The sequence below is a fragment of the Fistularia commersonii genome, chromosome 13, assembly GCF_037954325.1.
Source record: "Fistularia commersonii isolate RoL2024-O1a breed Wild chromosome 13, RoL_Fcom_v1.0, whole genome shotgun sequence".
NCBI lineage: Eukaryota > Metazoa > Chordata > Actinopteri > Syngnathiformes > Fistulariidae > Fistularia > Fistularia commersonii.
The window spans coordinates 5,632,459-5,654,056 of NC_141296.1; the positions used below are offsets into that span (position 1 = coordinate 5,632,459).

The 21,598-nt window shown below is 38.5% G+C and overlaps 1 protein-coding gene across 5 annotated transcripts in view; it reads left to right on the forward strand.

Annotated features, from left to right (window-relative positions):
• The window catches only part of mid2 (midline 2), a 144,592-nt gene that overhangs the window by 57,735 nt on the left and 65,259 nt on the right, over positions 1 to 21,598 (forward strand). For all 5 annotated transcript variants that reach the window (XM_086158489.1, XM_086158492.1, XM_086158491.1 and 2 more), the window contains one exon: positions 18,415 to 19,283. In XM_086158489.1, the coding sequence (XP_086014615.1) occupies positions 18,471 to 19,283 (813 nt within the window). In that variant the 5' untranslated portion in view covers positions 18,415 to 18,470. The remainder of the gene's footprint in view (positions 1 to 18,414; positions 19,284 to 21,598) is intronic.

The window sequence follows — 21,598 nt, forward strand, 5'->3', positions numbered from 1 at the left end:
TTGAAAAAACTGTATTTTACTGCCCCAAAAAAAAAACAGTTTTCAACAAACATGCTGGATAAAAAGAAAAGGTCATGATATACAAACCAGATTTGGCCAAAAATGTTTATGAGATTCTTAGTTCTCGGTTGCCAAGTTGACTTTGCACATATTTTGAAGTGGCTAAGAAACCCTAGCTGACTCTTACGTGTTGCATTTCTTCTGTTTAAGATCAAAATCAGTTTTATTTGACAAGTTCGGACACATTCAAGGAATCCAAGTCGTATTTTAAACCGGTGTCGATAATGACCTCTTCAGTCATACACTGACAACAGGCGCTGTTGTTTCAGAAAACTCCCAGGCTACAACTGCTCACCTTTCCTCTCTGCTGTTTAAGCATAATAGTGAGAGGAGGAAAATTCAGCGTTTAAGTTTGTAAGACAGTATCTGCAAGAAAAGAACATAACCACGGATCACCAAGTTTAGAGTCTTGCCTCTCCTTGTTGAAACAGTTGAACCAGCTTACCAGAGGTGTCAAAGTTTGCAACAGTATCTAAGTTGACATAAATATAGAAATCGATTCTATGTTCTTTAACATTTTGTGGGCACTGAGCAACGCTAGAGTTACATTTTCTTGGGTTTTTTCTTGTGCCTGATGAGCAGCTGTGCCATTTAACAACAAACTACAAAATGGGCTTAAAAAGAGTAGTTTTTTTTGGTCCTTGTGAACTTGGGACAATTGCACCCAAAACAGGTAGTCGAAAGAAATCAATTTTGCGTTTATGTTTTGTTTGTAGAAAAGTCACTGAAATGCCGACCAAGAGCTTCAGACCCGGGGAGCTAAGTGGCAATTAGAGAAAAGAAATGCGAGAGGGAAATTAAAAAGCGCACGTCTCCCATTTTGGGCTTGTCATTGCAGGATTTAAGTCACCATTACTTTTTACAAATATCCGGTGGATGCATGAAACACCCCGGCAGAATTCAAATAACACAGGAAGAAATCCAACTCTTTTTGTCATATCTGTTTGTTGGACAGATGGACGGATGAGTTATTTTTTGGCTTTTTACTCATTATGGTTATATTGCAATAAAAAAAAAAAAAAAACACACACACATAATTAATTGCCAGCTTGAATTATCTTCACTGAGTGTGTGTTTGTTAGTGTGTGTGTGTGTGTGTGTGTGTCGACTAGAGGAGCTCACACCACCTGCTGAAATACAGCGAGACAAGACAAGCAGACGTGCCATTAATGACAGTGGAAAGGTGACGTGCGCTCCTGTTTGACTAGAGGAAGCTGTGCAGCCCCCGACCTCTATCAGAGAGGTTTTCTTGATTATTATTCATTGTCAAATGACCTGTCAAATTCTCTTGAAAAACCTGTGTTCGAATTCTAACCTGCTTATCATCACAATTCGATTAACCAATTAACTTTTGGGATCCTGCAGCTGCGGTTGCCAGACCTTTATTTTCCTGGTACTTTGTTCTTCCTCTTCTACTCATGAAAGATGTTTTCTTTGCGTCTTCATATCAATTTGCTGGTCATTTTCCTGGTCATTTGTTTAAGGGTATAATGTCAGAAGGCAAATTAATTTTCTTAATTACCTCTGCCTATAAAAAATTGTATTTTATATAACAACTATAGGATGAGCAATAGAGTTACTTCCATTTAAGATGTCTCTAAAATCGTTTTCACGCTGCTCTCATCTGAGTGACAAACTAAATTTGCCCTCAAATCCCATTTCTTCCAGTTTACTCTTTACAGTACTTTGCTGACGTGTCTAGCTTTCAGCTTTTTCACTTAATCAATCCTCTGTAAATGTCCCTCAGAGCAATATCTCAAAAGAAAAACTGAGCTTACAAGTTTTCTTGCTGATCTTTGCAAAGCAACTATGGGCCCCATAAAGCAGAAAGTCTTTACCGGAAGTTTACACACTCACTAAGGTTTTTGAAATGGAGACATAATGTGCTTTTGGATACGTTGTAAAAGTTCCGACAAATTCAATATTCGCATAAACCTTTTAAGGCCCTGAAAATGTATCTCATTTTATGAACTGTTGCTTTCTTCTTTTAACTTTACACATGTGGGAAGGTGACTCCGATGAAAGACTGGAACGGAGACAATGGCCAACATAAACCACTGAAACGCAATAAGCTGCAGGTAGTGGCTACCTTGCAGACTGTGATAGAAGCCACGGGTGATTCCATACTTGGGAAGTTTATGACCACAGTTCGGGAAATAGAGTTACGAGACTATTAACCCTGAAACATCTGAGGCCTTGAATTAACTAGAAGATACAAGAGGGAAGATCATCTGGTCAAAAAAAAAAAAAAAAAAAAGAATAACACTAAAATATATCAGTGAGATGCAATTCAAATTGAAGGGTAGCCATTTTATCGGAATCTATCTATCTATCTATCTATCTATCTATCTATCTATCTATCTATCTATCTATCTATCTATCTATCTATCTATCTATCTATCTATCTATCTATCTATCTATCTATCTATCTATCTATCTATCTATCTATCAATGATATATGTGTGTGTGTGTATACATGTATATAAAAAAAATGTTTATGTATATGTGTAAATACGTGTGTGTGTGTTTGTGTGTCCCATGTCCATTTTATTCTCTACAAATGAACCTTATTTTATACGCAATTATCATTTTAATTGCATAAACTGTCTATGATATTGCTAACATATAGGAATAGGAATAAGAATAAGAATAAGAACAACTTTATTTATCCTGAAGGAAATTGTTGTGCCAGAGTTTCAAGTAAAACATAACAATAAAAAAATAATAGTAGGAAATTGTATAAACAGTAAAAAAAAAAAAAAAAAAAAAAAGATTAATTTTGTTAACCAGATTGAGTTAAATGCAAATCTTTGCAGTTTTCAGTTAACAAATCTTTGCAGTTTTCAGTCATAATGGGACTATATTGGCTAAGTGATCTACTCACCAAAGCTAGTTAACAGCCAGCTGCTCGTGCATGTGTTTCTACAGCATCATGTTTCCCATGACCTCAGCTGCTGGCGGCAGCGGCGTGGGATCAGACCCAACTCTGTTGTCATGCTGCCCACCTGATACAGCTCCGTCCTAGGTTGTGTTTATCACACCTCCCCTTTCCGTGAGAGGTGTGGATGTGAGGAGCCCTTTCCAGAGGGTGGTGCCTGAAATTTGATCCTGCGGTCATTTTATGTGCAATTAAACACTCCAGCGTGTGAGCGTAGCCTTGTGTTTTTTTTTTTTTCTGCTCTGTTTTGTCTGCAGATTAAGGAGAATGTTGAAAGAAAAATGTATCCAAAGCGTTAATGTTAAAGAGCATCTTCACAAAAAAATGAACTCTTACTCACAAGTTTCGTCATCATTTTCTGAGTTCAACCGTTGCTGTACTGCCATCACTTCAACCATAACTTAGAATGTGGTTCAGATCAGATCCGCTTTTGTAAATCCGGATGTAAACCGGCATCACTGAGATATTTATATGTGTTGGAAATGTAGGTTTTGACCTCAGCATAAAGATGGTTAATGATGACAGCTGATTTTATCATTAACCCAAACCAGTAACCAATCCGTTCATAGCATCTTATCATGAATGTCAACACAACATGTTTGAATGTGCACTTTGTTGGATGTAAAAACAATAATCAATCACATTTACAACCAAAATGTAACATCCTTGTGTGGCACAGCTGGTTGTTTCTGATGAATAAGTATGAATGACCTCTATGTTGTATCATTCTATTAGAAAACACTTACTCTGGTTAGTTCAGTGGGTTTTCTCTTTGATTGGATGTTTCATGAGGCTTTTGGGTCGTCTAATCATTCTAATGTTAGCTGGTAGCATCCAAACGCCTGCATGGTCTGCAGCCGCTGTAACGGTTGTGATGCAGCGAAGGAGGCCAGTCCCAGTGGACACCCAATAGCGCGAGACTGCAAAGATAAACAAATTGCAGCACAAATAAAAATGGGCGATTTCATTGATTGAATTCGTCCATCAGAGGAAATTATTATGGGGAATCCTAAATAGATAGATAAATGAATAAATGACCAATAAATAAAGATATTATAGAGAACCGTTGACAAAGATGATGGACCTCCTGGTCAAAATTACATTGTCCTCTAAAATATTCAAATAAAGTGTTCAGACATGCCAAACCCCTGCTGTCAAAATCCTCTCTTTGTAGAAGTTGTTTAAAAATAACCATATTACGAGTAGGTTCTTATTTTGGGATGTATCTTATGTAAGCGTAATCGTGTGAGACTCTCCGCATAACATCTATTGAGCATTTATACTCTTGTCTGAAACTCTGGTAAGAAGTGTTTGGTAAGCAAACATCTGGTAAAAGTTGATTGTGAAATTTTTAAAGAATGTATTAGTCGTGCAAACATTGGTAGAGAGTGTTTTTTCATTTGTAGAAACCAAGATAGACTTTGCAGGGTCTAAAAATTGAAGACATATTGTTATTATTATTCCTTCAGATCAGGAACTGACTTCCTGAGTGTCATTTTGTGCCTCCTCACAGTGACCCAAATGTCTCCAGATAAGATTTATTCCCTGCTGACTCAATTTCAGCAGTCTCTGAATCATCAACGATTTTCACGGTGTCTTGAACAGGCAACTGGCACTGTGCATGCAGTTGTGAAATTGATATTTTAATAGCTAGGATTATTACAGTGTAATATTTCCTTTTAATTCAGCACTGCACAAACAACTGTTTTGCAGCTCGCAGTAGCCATTCATTGGAACGCATTAAATTAAACATCAAATTTTAAATTTTCTATCAAGTACAATATCATGACGATTACCGTGACTATTATCTAGGCCGGCTCTAAACCGTTCCTTATCAGAAGTCAATGTTCTTATGAACCTCTTTCTCGCAATACTTCCTTGCACTTAAGTTCCTTTTTGCCAAATCTCTAGGGTATCATTTAACTTAACTATTGATGTAGTAGGAGACACAGTTAACCTTCAGAATTATTATCTCTCTGTACCTTTGAGACTGCCTATTTTTAAAAATGTGACTGTTGCAGCTATTGTTAAGCTAACAATGTATTGATTTGTGTTGGCAGGAAGGGGAATATGTTTGTTTTCCTAAAGTCACAAACGCATCGTTCGAAATGCTTTTTGTGAAAGGTAACTTTGTTAAAACTCCTTGTAGCTGGTCTTTTCTAGTAAATACATTTGTGTCAGTGTGTTGTATGTTACATTTCTATGATAAAGAAAAAAACATTGAAGTAGTTTATATTGTTCAAAGGAGTTCTCAGCTCTGACAGGTGAGTAGTAGAAGCTGGGCTGTTAAAAACTTCAGTGATGATTTATCTGAGGTGACTTAAAAAAAAAATACTGATTTAACGGTACATTGCTTTTTAACCGCCAGCGGGTAATTTGCATCCTCTTGAAGTTTTTTTGCAACCCCGAGGACATGTCAATTTCTCTTTTTTGAAATGTTTGGGAATCGCATGTTACGGTTGCATAGTTGCGCTCGATCTGACTTTTGGGAAGTTGTTTTTGCCGGGCTGTTGTCTCAGGACAGTCTCAGGATATAACGAAAGCCAACCCAGAGCGAGACTCATAACAATTATTTCAATAAGGATAGAGAAAGCAATCAAATGGCTGTTTGCGATCTCCAACTGTGTTATGAAGCACTTTCCAATACAAAGGATAAAGGATATATTCCACAGGGAGATCGGTGTTTACCATAATAAACAAACGTAATCGAACAAGAAGAGGTACAATTTGCTGATATTCCAATATTTGAAGCTCGCAGCGCAATTGGAACCGGAGCCAAGAGAAACAATAGCACTCCACCCCCACCTCCCCACCCCTCCAAGGAAATGCCAAACATTACTGTACTGTAAAAATAGCAGTCTCTGACTTCGGAGAACTAAAGAGCAAGTTAAAGGACAGGAACTCCCTCTCTGGGGTCACACCAATGGCAAGGTCTCCCTCTACCCTTTCCTCTCTGGTCTTTATTGCTCTTTTTGTTTTTCTCTCCCTGTCTGATCTATTTCTGAACTGATTTTTCCTGGCCGCCCCCCCCCCCCCCATCTCCTTATTTTACTTCTGTATTTTTCATCGACCACTCGCCCTCTCTCAAGCCATCATGAATAACTGAATAGCCTAGTAACACATCACCTACACAATCTGTTGCTTTATTAATGGCAGCACCTACTACAGCTGAAGTGCCAAATGGCCCTCCTAGATGTCTCACATTTGAGAAAAAGCGTAAAGCTGTGACCCGAGGTGAATGTTGCACTAAGCTCAAGAAAGGTGGTGTTTAATGCCTTTGGTCAAGCAGCCTATTCTCAAAGTTGGCAGCTCAGTTTAATGAACTTGTTGGAAGAAATCTCCCATTGTGCTTGTCTACAGAAAACAGATGTATATCCTGGCACACGTGGTCTTTCTATGTGCACCTTACTGTGTGGCAATGACTTATTTTACAATAAAGGAAGTAGCACTAGAATGTCAAATGAGCAAGGCGGGGAAAGTGTCTTGTGTCAACAACAAGATTCGATTGACTTTGTCCTGGTGATTTCCGGCGGATTCGGCTCGGAAAACAAAATCTAGTATCTTTAGTGTGAATTTTGTCGTTGTGTAAGTACATTTCCCATATCTAGCAGGAAGATAGAGTTCAAGCCTTCACAGTGGGTATATTTAGAAATCAGCAGGTATTTTGGTTTTGCATCCACTGTTAAGACTTTTACTCATTGCCTTTTTCTTTCATAATCTCAATGGGTATGAAAAACATCTGCAGAATCTAGATGTGTGTGTGTGTGAGAGAGAGAGCAAGAGAGAGCGAGAGCGAGAGAGAGAGAGAAAAAAAATGTAATTTTCCTCCAGAGTCACTATGCATTTATGTCTATGCCAAAATTTCCATTGGTCTTTTTTAACAGTATACTTGGTTTATTTAACAATCACAGTAATTTTCGCTTTTTAATGGTTATCCATCGCAGGTGCTGTGCAATTATGCCTGGAAACCTTTATATTGATCAGGTTATAGCCACCACTGAATTACATCCCATCAATTTGCTCATGTAGTTAAGCAGGTGACTGACAATTGTCTCATTGCTTTTCGGATTCCTCAGCTCACCCAGGTTTTAGCGCAGTCTATAAAGCGTGGTAAAATGCCAGCTGTCTAAACACGGAAAAAACTTTAAGGAATATATCGTTAACCTTTATATAGCATTTATTTTGTCCCTCCTGATTTATTAGTATGTGCATGGCTCAGAATGGATTTTTCACTGAAAGGATTCTCTGAGGGAGCTCAGAATGCTATTTATGTTGGGCCTAGATTGCTTTTTCTGACAATATGGACTACATTTGCATATTTATGGGAAAAAAACTGAAAGGTAAGCCATTAATACTGTCATTCTCATCATAAATCAAACACACACACACACATTCATACACACAAACACACAGACACACACGCATATACACAGCAAGGCATATGTTAATTTACAGCAAATATACAGAAATTTGAGTGTCTACATAAACACAAACCTGTGCATACAATGCAGGATAATTAACTTCTTGAGTCCTTCTGTGCCCTCAGTCAATAATCTTTTTGAAAGATGACAAATTACAGTGTTATTAATTAATGATTTTTCTCTCATGAATCGTCTGTTTGCTATTAAATATAGTTATCCCAGTTATATGATTTGCTCATTCAGGATATAAAACAAAATCAATACTCAACACCTGTGTAATGCTTGAAACCGGTTCCAGCAATTATTGCTTCTTTAATTTGGTGAATTTAGAGATTTCTTTATTTTTCACTCCGTTCTTTCATTTTGAAACTCTTAAGTCTAAAAAAACTAAGGGGAAATATATCTGGTAAATTCAAACAAATACTTGAACACATAATTAGGAATAAAACAGACAAAATGTGGAGACGTATTGCAAAAATAACAAAACGGGGTTCATATTTTTACAAGTGCAACACTTGTCAAGCTTTTTCTCTACATTTTGTTTTGTTGACTAACCTGTATGTCTGTTCTCGCTCTCTGTTATCCTTGTTTCCTCTCTTTTTTCCATCATTATGTGTTGTTCTTGTAAGGTTTAGGGTCATGCCGTGTTCCACTACGCGTGGGACCACAAAGCATTTTATCCCAAAGCTAACATTTCAAGGCGATGTCCCAGGTTTCATCGGCTCAAGACTTCAAAAGACAAACAAATTCAGCATTGATGCTTTTTTTTTTAAGTCGGTTATTTATTTTTTAAATGACTGCAAAGAAAGCAAGGCAGCCTGTCATAATGGTGCAGTATTTTGTGCCAATCAAACTGCACGCAGTTGGGTCAAGTGCAGGTTAACTTGTCACCATGTCAGCAGCTTACATTACGCCCAAGGGGGAAAATTGGAAGTGTCTTAAGCTATGCAATTTTAATATGATGGAAAATACCACCAACTGCAGAAAATGCACCTAAAACAATTCCAAAAGCTGATTTTCCATAATTAATTATTAACAATTTATTTTTTACTTCTCCTGGAAACAGTGTCACACGTTATGTTACATAGAAAGACATGTCAACTTTTTTATTTGGCAATTTGGACACGTTGTCAGATTTAGCCTAAATCACATTTAGCAGTTAGCTCGCAGCCTCTCCGTGCCACATTTTGGCTGCTGGGGATCTGGTTACTGCTGCCTCAGGTGTGTTGTTTCCTGGGGAAAATGCACATCAATAATAGTAAGTGGCATAAAATGAAGTAAAAGCAGAGTTGCTGTACAGTAGATTTTGGAGCCACTGCAACACTCACTGCATCAACAGACTATTCATCCTATTACCTGCTGACTGCCAAGCTATAAGAAGCAGGGGTATTAGGGGGAAGGTAACAGACACAAGGCATTTTGCAAATTATCATCACAACCTAAAAAACAGTTAATTCTGTTTCACCTTCATGTGTAAATGTACAGTATGAAAGCAGTCGGCAAGTGTGGTTTGACACAACGAGTTAATAATTCATTTTGTTCCCTGCGTCTTGCATCAGTCACTGTCAGTCAGCTATCCTGATGTGGAGCGAAAAAGTGCACGCGAACGACAAACACGTGCTTGTGAAAATGAGGTGGACTCGCAGTGACAGTTCCAGATACTCGTACAACCATGTCATGGTTCAGGTTAAAAATTATACAGCCAGAAACACCACACTTATCCGTGCCCGTGTTACTCACTTTTTGGGAATCTGCCGGATACATAAGTGACAGAGAGACATAAGCCGAGCTAATATTATCCCAAATGCTCAAGCACAGCTAATTTCCATACAGAATTGGGGCATGGTGGTGGGGCTGAAATCCAATTTAAATAAATGTAGGCAGAATTATATGCAGTTGCAAAGGCACATAGAATTCCATAACAATTCATGTACACCCACACTGGCTCCATATAGAGCTACAGTATATGATTTACAGTCAGTGTGTTTGGCATAGTGTTTAGGATTAAATTGTGCAAATACATTTTGAATTATATTTAAATGAAATGTATTATTTAGATATCACAATAATGTGTAATATTACTACTCCTATTATAGGTTCATGCATGAAATATATATGCAGCCCTTTATTTCTGTAGTCTTTTTCTATCTAGAAAGAGAATAGAAATAATCCACATTTTCTTATTTCTGAGGCACAGCTGTCTATAAAGTTTTTTTTTTTTTTATTATTATTCAATTCTAAGTCAGTTAGGTAAACATAGCTGGTCCCCCCAGAGGACACTCAACCTGTGTTTTTTTCCATGAAAGACTCACAGTTGCACCAGGAATGGAAAATCTTACTGACAATGTGAGTCACAACTCTGCTGTAGCCTCCTGTGTTTTTATATTCCACTGATGTGGTGGAGAAAAAGCACACCGACCTTGAAACCTGTCAAATTATGTACTTGCTGGGTTATTGAAAAAGTGGATATTATTGAAAATCCTGTTAAAACAATGTTTTTTTCTTTCTTGTATAAAAGGTCATGCTGGCCGCAAGTGGTTATATTTTCTTCTTCTTATGTACTGTCGCAAACTATACCAGGGTTTGTGTTGTTTTGGGTTTTTAATAACACTGTGTCTCCCCATATGCTGAAGCTCATTGTGAATATCTCCAATATCAGAATTGTATCTCAATGCAACATTTATGGAGTTAACCTTCAGTCTACTGTATTCTAATAAGAATGGGATGGAAACACCAGCTTGGCTTCTTAGCCGTTTATTCTCTGGGTTTACATGCTTGATGAAACCAAACTATTTTGAGGGCTGGTGCAGAGAAAAAGGGAGAAGGAGGCAGGAAAGGGCAGAGGGAATGAGAGGAAAGACTTACAAAGTAGAGGCAGGAAGAAGGGTGAGCGTGAACGGAAAATGGGAAAATGTGAAAGGAAGTAGTGAGAATGAATGGGGATGCAGAGACTGCAGTCCAGGTTCCCGTTTGCTAAGATATTACTTTTTTATCCCGTGAAGCAGCAGGTCATGTAGATACATGGTTCTCGTCAGAGACATTATGAAAACAAAGGCAAATAAGTTTAAGATGCTACTTTCTCATTTTCTGTAATCATATGTTTTGGTGTACTCTGGTCAATTGGAAGACTTTTTTGGGATTGTCCCACTTCCTTTTTCCAAAACCATAGTGGCAAATAGCTGTAGTTTCTTGATGTCTGCAAAACCTCCGCACTGCTTGCTTCTGTCATTTCCTATGCTTATGCGTATTTTTATAACCCTGCTCGCTTAAATTAAGTGAAAATGGAAAAAAAAATGTCAGAATTTCAATCTGTTAATGCCATTGAATTCCAATGAGCCTATTTAAACACTGCACTGCTTCTTATTGGTTTAACTGGTCAGCTGAGGTGATTAGTACCACTGCTTAGGATTTCTTTGAATAATGAGTGTATTTATACCACAGTGACAACATTGTATTTATTTCTACCTTGAATGTGTGCACCTTTGTATGACAGATTTTCTTATACCCCACAAACATGCTAGTTTTTCTCTGGAAAGATATGTTGTGTGCATAGTTTTTAGTTACCTCATAAACTAATGACTGAAAGCTCCTTGTTTTAGCAGGAGACAGAGTGTTACGTGCCGGAAGAAATTGGCCGTATTTTGCTACCATAGTTGAACATTTCCCCTCCTCCTCTAGCTTATTTTTTGTGAGCCTTTTAATAAGTAATGTGTTACTATTTCACACAAGCATGCATGCAGTATAGACTTTTAAACAGCATTTTTAGCCCTTTTGCTTTAAAGAGATGCTTATAGAATACCCACTACATAACTACACTGGGATTTACAGCAATGTTTGCTCACAGCAACCAGACAAGGAACGAAAATATCATAATTTCTCCTGATGTTTTGGGTATAATTGTTTTGATACACCAGCATCTCTTGTGTAAATTGCAGCTGTTTCTATCTTGTTCCAGTCATATGATATGCCCATCAGAACACACACTCACTGCCAACCCCTCTGGGCAGCCACAGCTGTGCCTTCATGGGTGAGAACATGGATTAAGCACTTATGATGTTTAAAGAATGGTTAATCTCCACTCCCATTTACTAACTTATTTGTTTTTATAGTATCCCTCTGTCTGCTTTACATTTGACCTGAGGATACATTTGACTACACCTTGCGTTGTATTCCTCTGGAAATGTTTCAAAGGAAGGCAGCGGTTCGGTTTGGTTTCTGTGACGAAACATATCCATTTGGTGTTTTGCTTATTTTAATACGTAGAAGTGATTACCATTTTTGGGGGGAGTAGTCTCAGGTGTTTTTCATCGTGAAACAGCTTTAAAAAATGATACAGATTTGCTTTCTTTCTATTAATTTTAGTTTTACAAGAAATTAATGAAGTTGTTAATCCTATTCTATGATTGAATTGAAGGCAGGTTTTGTTAGTTTATTAGCGTAGATTTAACCATAGAGGATAACTACGCTCCTCTCTGTAGACAAGCAACACACTCCGCCAACTCCACACTCCACACACCTGTTTATGTGACTTTTGGTGATTTTATTGTTTCTATTAAAATGTTTGATTTGACCAAAATATTTGGCCAAGGAAAAAAAAAAAGCGCATCATTTTAATTAATGTACCATTTTTCTTAGATGAAGAACATGGAATGAAGAAATGCTTGTTAAATTTGTGTTATATTTGTGCCTCCGGCCACAAGCGCTCAGAAAAAAATTTTGTTTTAGTATTGTAATAAATTTATTCACAGATTTAGATGTGATGTCAGATAGGAAGGGTCAGGTGAGAGAAGCAGCATTTTTTTCCCAAGGTGGCTTCCATCCAATGTTATGAGGAGGCCAGACGGAAGCCACGTGGAAACGTGTAACGATTTGACGGTGGCGCTACATCTCCTTTATGCTCTCTTATAGCGCCAGTTTCGATCCAAGGTGACAGCAGTGGATTTAGAGCTCTTTATTGCAATCCATTTTTTTTACATTTCACAGTTCTACCCTCATCCAGCTCTGCTGATCCATTAGACAAGCCTTTTTTTTCAACCTTTAGTATTTCTAATATGAAGTCACAGGGATGTCCCATATGATTTGATTTATGATATGATTTGAAATCAAATATGTAAGCAGAACTTATTTCCTGTTTTTTTTTTTTAATCCAACACACTGTATTATATTTAGTTGAATGCCAGGTTAAATCTAATTTCTGCTTTGCAAAGTAATCAAACTGACCTCATCTCAATTGTAACTGTGACTAAGGATCATCAATAATTTAATCAGTAAGTTTGATGGTCATTACAGTGACCTAATTCAGTGTACACGATGCTGATCCCCTTTTAGTCACTTTTTGTATTATGGGATGATGAGGATCTCATTGAAACGAAACCTTCTCGTTGGCCTGTTCTCTGTTCATTATATGTCATATTATGCATTATGCAATAACACAAATAATACATACAAATTGTGCAGTAACAAAATGTGGTGAGAACAAAAGTTAAAAGAGAATACACAAAATGAAAAAATCAGAAAACTACAGAGTAAAAAAACAATGGCTACTGTGAGTCCGGGCATATTATGAAGTTTATACTGAGTGCCAAAAAAAAAGAAATAAAAACAATAATGTATCCCCCTGAATACAAAATAACAGATTAAATTTTACAACTACTTTGCATACTGTGTGACTGGGTTATGTATTGTGCATGTTTAACATAAAGACTGGAAAGTAATTTTGAGTAAGCACTTAATCTATTTATACTGGAAAATGAATAAAAAATGCTGCAGACATTAAATACATTACATACATAGCGCTTGTAGCGCCAGATGCTGTTTCCCAGCAGCAAATTAACTCACATCAATGCATTTTAATTGACTATTCTCAGAAATCTAAGTAATGGCTTAGTTATTTCTTACCCGCTTTCTTTAACAAAAAGCACAAAGAAATAATTTTACTCATGACAGGTCATTATGTTTTTTGTCATTACAACAGAACAAGTGTATCTTATCCAGAAAAGAAAAATAGGGTAATGTATCACGGTGCGTTAATTTAAAGCTCCAGCAAAAGAAGCATGCCATATCATACCTTGCTGGTTTTGGAGTATCTGCTCTCTAGTCTGTCAACTAAACCTCCTCTTTGGAGTGAAGTCCCAATATGTCAAATATCCAACCCCATTATTGTACATCGGGGGTATGAAAAGATTTCTATAGAATAGAAAGATACCATGGAATATGTTTTACATAATATAATTTCTGTGGGGAATACAGGACTGAATTCAACCTGTCCGCAAGCACTGTGTGCACACACACATAACACACACTGTGAGCACATCCACGCCAGAGCAACCACAGTTCCAGTTACAAGGGAGCTGTTCTGGTTCAGCTGTCTTGTTCAAGGGCACTTTCACAAATGTTGACAGGAGGCAAAGTTAGAAAAACAACAAGTGTAATTCTATCAACTCTGATCTAATTCGGAAACGTTTAATTGTTGGCCCCTCATCCCTGCATCACCCGGTGTCCATCAAGCACCAGCTGCAGCTGTAGAATTGCAAGTCAGTGGGGAACAATTTGGCTTTTACAAGTGGATTGTTTATTCAGGGATAATCGTCTTTGTTCCATAAATGCCTTTTCTGTGATGCACGCATCAAAACATACACTCTAAGGGCTGAGTCTGACTTTAAATAAACAGAATTCTTTTTGTTTCTGTTGGAAAGATGATGAAGAATGTGTGACTTTGGTGTTTTCTATTTCAGGGCTTTCCCAGAGGTTATGTCTCATAAATGTGTCAGAGAATGTATTCCTACTGTTGCGCACACTGGATCTAACTAAAGCATATACATTTTCTGTTAGTGAATACCACTTTGAGAAGCTGGACAACTACCAGAGGGTTAATGAATATAATGACAAACCAGAATGATAATTGTGTTAATTTGAAAAGTGTTAAATTAATGTTTTCTGCAGAATCAGTATAATCACCATTTCTCGTTATTTTTAACAACAAATTTAAATGTGATAAGTAACCTACTTTTCCCATGGTTCTCATATTAGCCAGTGAGCTATATATTTTTAACTAGGAATAGAAAAAAAGGGAAAAAATCCTAGCTGCTAGTTCATGCTCCCACTCCAAGTTTGAAAGGTTGTACATTTTATCTTAATTCATCATAAAAGAATTTGAATCATCAGTAAATAAAGCACCTTGCTATTATAATCAGATAAACAATAGCTATGGATGAGTGCGATTCAGGCCTGTGTGTTTGTGAACACAAGACAAAGGCGTGTGTGTGTGTGTGTGTGTGTGTGTGTGTGTGTGTGTTTGTGTGTGTGTGTGTGTGTAAGAGAGCGAGAGAGAGAGCTGCAAGCTGTTCTTCTAGAGGGGACACACTTTATTTTTCCAAGAATGGCAGTTAAAGAGAGACAACAAGACAGAAAGCATTTATGCTTGTAAACGTGCTCTGGTTTGTGTATGCGTGCGTGCGTGCGTGCGTGCGTGCGTGCGTGCGTGCGTGCGCGCATGCTTGTGTGTGTACAGTTTGATTTATATGTGAACGTGTTTGAGCCTGTCCAATGTTTTACCCTCAAGCCAACGAATCAAACCCCCAGGCGGCTCCTATCATAGATAGCATTGTTTCCCCAGAGTGACATAGCCAAAGCTTAATGGGGCTTCTGATGGTGTGCTAAAGCCTGGTGTTAATTATAACACCATGCTCTGTTAAACACAGTCACATTAACTTCAAAATAAGCAGCTCTGTACTGTGGAATCAAGTTTAAAGAGCGGTCGTCCTTGGAACCAAACATTCCTGGTTCGATTCCCGGCTCCTCCTAGCCGGAAGTGTTGTTGAGCAAGACACTGAACCTCTAACTGCTCCCCTGGCGACATCCAGCTGCTCATGGTTCATTCATGATGGATTAAATGCGGAGAGGAATTTCCGATAAGAAATTAATAAAGTATATAAAAAAAAAAGAAAATCTGGGTCGAGTATCAAGGACTCATTTCTCTTGCGTTGTCATCTAAAAAAATAGCTTCTGTCTCTATATAGAAACTTGATTGTTCACTTGTCATTCTCAACTTTCTCTGAAAGCTGAAAATCCATCAAACACTTGTTTTGAAACTATCATATCCAACAAGATTTTCATCATTTTAAAAAAAATGAATCAATCTTCACTTCATTTTGGTATTTCTTTCCATGACTTTTACAATCAAGGGTCATGTTCAAGCCCCATTGCTCACAAGCTGCTGTGCGTACATGGCTTCATTTGGCTTTCATTGTAGGGACTGAAATTAAAAAAGAAATCTTCAGAAATTCACACGCAAAATCATAGGATTTCCGGTCATCATATTATTAACCTGGAGTCTTTACAGTGTATCAACAGGGTTCAGATCATAAATAATCCAGACTGTAATTTATGTTTATTCACATTTATTGTTCTTGCTTACATTTCGACATGCAGGAAGCGTCGATGAAAAGGTCAAGCAGTGCTGTTTTACTTGGCACGATGTTCCTCACGGCCATGAATACTTATTGAGCCGTTCAAAGAACAAAACGGAATATGGAATTATTCATAAATTATTTTAATGGGACTCTCCTTGGTCACCTCCACATCTTCTTATTTCAATTCATTTTGTCCATGATTATGAAGTATTTAATGCAGGTGCAATAAATCCAAGCTCCCCTTGCTATCATAGAGCAGAACCTTTTGCTTGCTCGCTCAGTGGTAGTTAGCCACTGAACTCTCTCTCTGTTTATTCCTAACACAGCCAGGCTCTGCGATAACAAACACATAAAGTGTCAGATAAATAGCAACCAAGGTTAATATTGAAGGGCATTATGTGTATAGGTGTGTAGAGATGCAAAGTCATAGTCACTGCTTTCCCAAGACAAACTATATTCCAAGGTACAAACAACAGCACAAACGCATTTTCTTTTATCAGCGTTATATCGGCATGATTGCACAAGGCAGTTATTTATTTATTTTGAGGATAATGAATTTTGTAATGACGCCAATGCATACATATAACTACTTTCTTCAGTTGAGCGCCCTTCCCAAGCACTTAAGCTGCAGCTCAAATTATGTTTGCTTTAAATCAAACTTGATGTCGGCATTGTTGTGGTGCAGAAGATTGCAGGAGACTATTGTTAGAGCAAATGTGTTTGAACTCTTGGGGTCTAACTGTCATATATAGTCTCATCTTCATCTCTTCCCTGGTGCTCACTATTCAATGTCAGTGAAAGACAATGTCAAGTGAGGATAATTGAGTTTACTTCATATTTTTGTCTCAATAAATACAGAATATTGGGGGCTTTTGACATTAGTGATACATTAATAAGGTGACAAATTGAATAACAAACACTTCTAAAGGGGCAAAGTATTGGATCAAGGAGGACAGAAGCCCGTTCACTGAACAGATTATTGATCTGATTACAATAAGAAATATGATTTCATTTATTCTGTTTGTTTTTATTTTCAGCCACTGTTAATTTATTGCCGCTGCTACTACTGCTACTCTGAAAAGTACCATAACAATTCTCACGAGCTCAAGTTCATACCAAACCACTATATTTGAGGACCTTCCCCACCACCTGACCAGACATAGCTCTGACAACTGACAACAAGCCCGGAAAGTCAGAATTGTATTCCTTTCTGGAAAATAGAAACATATCTTAGCTGTCAACGGTGAAACATTTTTTTTGTCTCGTAATTTCTATGCACACAAAAAAGGGAGGAAAAGAAAGGTCTCAGTGGTGTAAACCCATTGCTCGGTGTGGAAAGTAGTTTTTGAATTGTCTTTGCCACAAAAAACCATTAGCTATTTCTCAAGAGTGAGATGAGACTAGTCACAGTATCCTCTATAAATGGAATTGCCACTGCCAGCTCATCCAGTATAATACCTTGACTTTGCTTTCTGGCGGTACAGGGATCGACAGACCTTGTATGCTTTGCTCTTAAATCGCAGAATCAGAGACGATGGAAGGCCTAGTGGTCATTTTTGGTGTCACTGGTTTAAAGACTGCACGGGGAAAAAAAAGCAAGATGCTGAGATTCAGAGGGTGTTAGAGATGGGAGAAGGATTTGAAATCAATTTTCTTGTTTATCTCCAACACTCTTTTTCCGTGTCACTCTTGAAATTTTTATCAGGACAGTGTCTTAGAAGACGATCGTTCCCGGAATTTATTGCCTTATACATTTTTTTTTCTCGGTAACGTCAGCTGATTCTTGCTCAGATATGCAGAAGTGATCAAGAGAATGAAAAAAACATAGAAGAAATATTCTACTGTGACTGTCCTTGTTTTCCATTGTCTTCTCCCTACTGGTGTGATTTGCTCTTTCGTATTTTTCTTTTTGTCCAAACTGCTTTGATTTTTTTTTTTTCTTGAATGTAGCCAGATTTATACTTGGCTTAAATTGATCTTTTAGATTATAACATCGGTAAGCATAACTGTCTATGGCAGGCCACACAAGAGCATGACATTCATTTCATTAGGCACGGCAAGCAAGAGTCGTCCTGCACATGTGGTCCTCGAACGGCAGTGCCAGAACTGCCGGTTATATCACATTTCTCCAACGCATTTCTACACTCTAATTTCCACAACAACTGGGCCTCCGGTCAGATTCTAGTTGGTGGTTCAGAGATTTCAGTTTACGCAATAAAAAAAAAAAAAAAAAAAAACAGTATTCATTCACTTCGGCTTCAAATCCAGTCTGCTCTATTTTGAAGAACATGAAAAACTATAAACAGTAACATTTTAAATTCCACCACATTACATTTTGGCTTGACACAAGCACAAAACAGCAGGAGTATAAATGCCGTACGTCGATGCGCATGTTTTCTACTCTGTGGCTTCCCTAGCTTAGCAGTGAACGTATGCCAGTATGTGACTCAGCCGTAATCGGCACGTATGCATCGATCAGATATGTGGACTCCCATCAAAAAAAAGGAAATTATAAATCAGTGACCTGTACAATTTCTGATTGCAAACTTTTTCAACTTTTTCTTTTCTTCCCCCTCGCCCTCAGGTAACTGGCCAGCTTCTGTGGGATTTGATATTACTTTTAGATTGGTTCAACTGAAGATGGAAACACTGGAGTCTGAGCTGACTTGCCCAATCTGCCTGGAATTGTTTGAAGATCCCCTGCTTTTACCCTGCGCACACAGCCTGTGTTTTAACTGCGCACATCGAATCCTGGTGTCTCATTGCTCCACCAGCAAGCCCCTCGAATCCGTCTCGGCCTTCCAGTGCCCGACCTGCAGATACGTCATCACGCTGAATCACCGCGGGCTGGAGGGCCTAAAGCGCAATGTGACGCTGCAGAACATCATTGACCGCTTTCAAAAGGCCTCCCTTAGTGGCCCTAATTCCCCCACCGAGAGCCGGCGCCTGCAGCCGCAGCGGCCCTTCACCGCCACCATTAGCGGCACAATAGCTGGGACTATTGGCGGCGGCGGTGGCACGAGTGGAAGTAGCGCCCGCGGAAGCCCGGCCACTTCCAGCCACCCCCACCCGCACGCCAATCACGCCAATCACACCAACGCCAACCACAGCCCTGCTGTCGTGGCTAAAATGGATCCACGGATCACCTGCCAGTTCTGCGAGCAGGATCCACCTCGTGAGGCGGTGAAGACGTGCGTCACATGCGAGGTATCGTACTGTGACCGCTGCTTGCGCGCAACACACCCAAATAAGAAACCCTTCACCAGTCACCGTCTCGTGGAGCCCGTGCCGGACACGCACATCCGTGGCCTGACCTGCCTGGAACATGAGAACGAGAAGGTCAACATGTACTGCTTGGTGGATGACCAGCTAATCTGTGCCCTATGTAAGCTGGTGGGGCGCCACCGTGAGCACCAGGTGTCCTCGCTCACAGAACGCTTCGACAAGCTCAAGGTTAGTCACGCATCTTATATTTAAGTTTGCTACATATACACTGCTCCAAAAAAATAAAGGGAACACTTCAAAAACACATCCTAGATCTAAATGAATGAAATATTCTTATGAAATACTTTGCTCTTTACACAGTTGAATGTGCTGACAACAAAATCACACAAAAATGATCCATGGAAATCAATTGTATCAACCCATGGAGGTCTGGATTAGGAATCACACTCAAAATTAAAGTGTAAAAAACAAACTCCAGGCTGATCCAACTTTGATGTAATGTCCTTAAAACAAGTCTAAATGAATCTGTGTTGCTTCCTGAGTGGACACTATGATTTCACAGAAGTGTGATTGACTTGGAGTTACATTGTGTTGTTCAAGTGTTCCCTTTATTTTTTTGAGCAGTATATATATCATAATATTCGAGCAGCAACAAATTAAGATAACAAAATTTTTCTCATAGTTTAACTCCCATGGGAAAATAGAATGGCAAGCTTCAGCTGGAAAAGGACAGTAATCGTCAGGAGTGATCCATTGAATGCCTTCATTTCCCCTTTTAACGTTCAGTATTTTTTAATGAGAAAAAATTTTTAAAAAATGCAGTTTGCTACGAATTGAAATCTTGCACCACGCCACATCTGCCTTGGGGATTTGTGCGTTTTTTTGTTGTCTCGGACCTTTAGTGCCGCGTCTATTTCATCAAATGGACTCGCAGAAGTTTTTTTGAATAAGAAGATTAATGCAAATTATTCAAATTTGCAGAGAGAGGGAGCAAGAGCGTTGGGTTGGTCTGCTGTTGAGGAGGCTAGAGAGATGGAGAAAAGTAGGGAGGCCATCATTGTAATAGTCGATGAGCTGGCATTCCGTGTGACCGCTGAGCTTTCAGGGGCTCTGGGGAAAGACCAGGATTGCTGAATCAGGATGAAAAACAACAGAGAGGCACGAGCTGAAGCTAAATCCACTAAAAGATCTAAAGGAGGCAACCATTATCAGATGGCTTTAAAAGATTACAAATGGTGTGTGTTGAGGTATGCGGTAATTAACAGAAGGTAAGATACAAAGATGACTGAACACAAATTATCTTATAACTGAGATTTTTATCCGGGTGTTTGTTGACTAACATGTCAAATGTAATTTGTAATGTTTCATTTGGTATGCAAGGTTGACTGTGTGTCAGTGGCTGTTCATTATTACCATTTGGCAAGTGTTTAAGACCTTTAGGCTTCTTGGGACCTTTTTAGTGCGGCAGTTTTTCTGGTAGTTTTTCCATCCACCAAAAAAAAAGTTGATGCTCCAATTTGCTTTATACACAAGTTCAATGGTTGGTTGGTTGGTTGGTTGATTGACTGATTCCTGGATATGCAGCCAAATAATCATTATTCTATCAATACACCAAATGACAGAATAATCCTGTTTACCCCAAATGGCCCCATCACTTACACAAAATCTTTCATATTATATGGAACTCTGTTTTTAAGCTGTGTTCACGACTTATGCCTGGATATCTTTTTTTTTTTTTACTCCAAAATCAGCCTTTGTATATCCTTCTCAACTGACTCAACTGTTCTTATCTGAAAGTAAAAAAAAAACTTTTTGTAAAGTACTATTTTTTTCGTACTATTTTAAATCCGCATTTAAAGATATAATCCTTTACACGTCATACCATAAACCTCCACAATGACCTAGATTGTGGAGATCCTGTTGATGTTTTCGGTGCCCTAAGTACATAGATGTAGCCAGTCTCATTCCCCCCCATATTAATTACATTTTGTCACGCAAAGAGAAATATCAACACCTGTTCTATTGCATGTTTGGGCTTAATGAGGCTCTACACTGCAAATACTGTGTGGGAAAACATGAGCAGTATTACAGGAGACATTATAAAATACCATGTGCAATAAAACTCCATACCATCTAGCCTCAAATGTTCAGACATCAAAAAGTTTGGTTTTAGTGAAAACCTAATCGCATGTTCTGGATTATTGAAAATATCTGCTCTCACACTTTGCACGAACACACCAGCAGCATTCCGGCAGCTCAACACCTCGCCGTGATTTAACCCACAAGAGTTAATTTTCAGTTGCATTTACCCATTTCTGCACACCAGTCACTCTGCCACTTCATTCTCCACAGACTGTGGGAACTTTTACAGTAAGTAGCATGCTCTCTCCTCTTTTCCTCCCCACGTCAAGACTGGCTGTGGTCCTTTTGAACATTTCTCAGCCAAGACTTTGAACTTTCTTGACTCTGAATTCCCCAGTCTATCTCAAGTCTGGGAGAAAAACCAGTCTTAGTGCTTCTTAGTGCAAGTAGCAGCTCTGTTC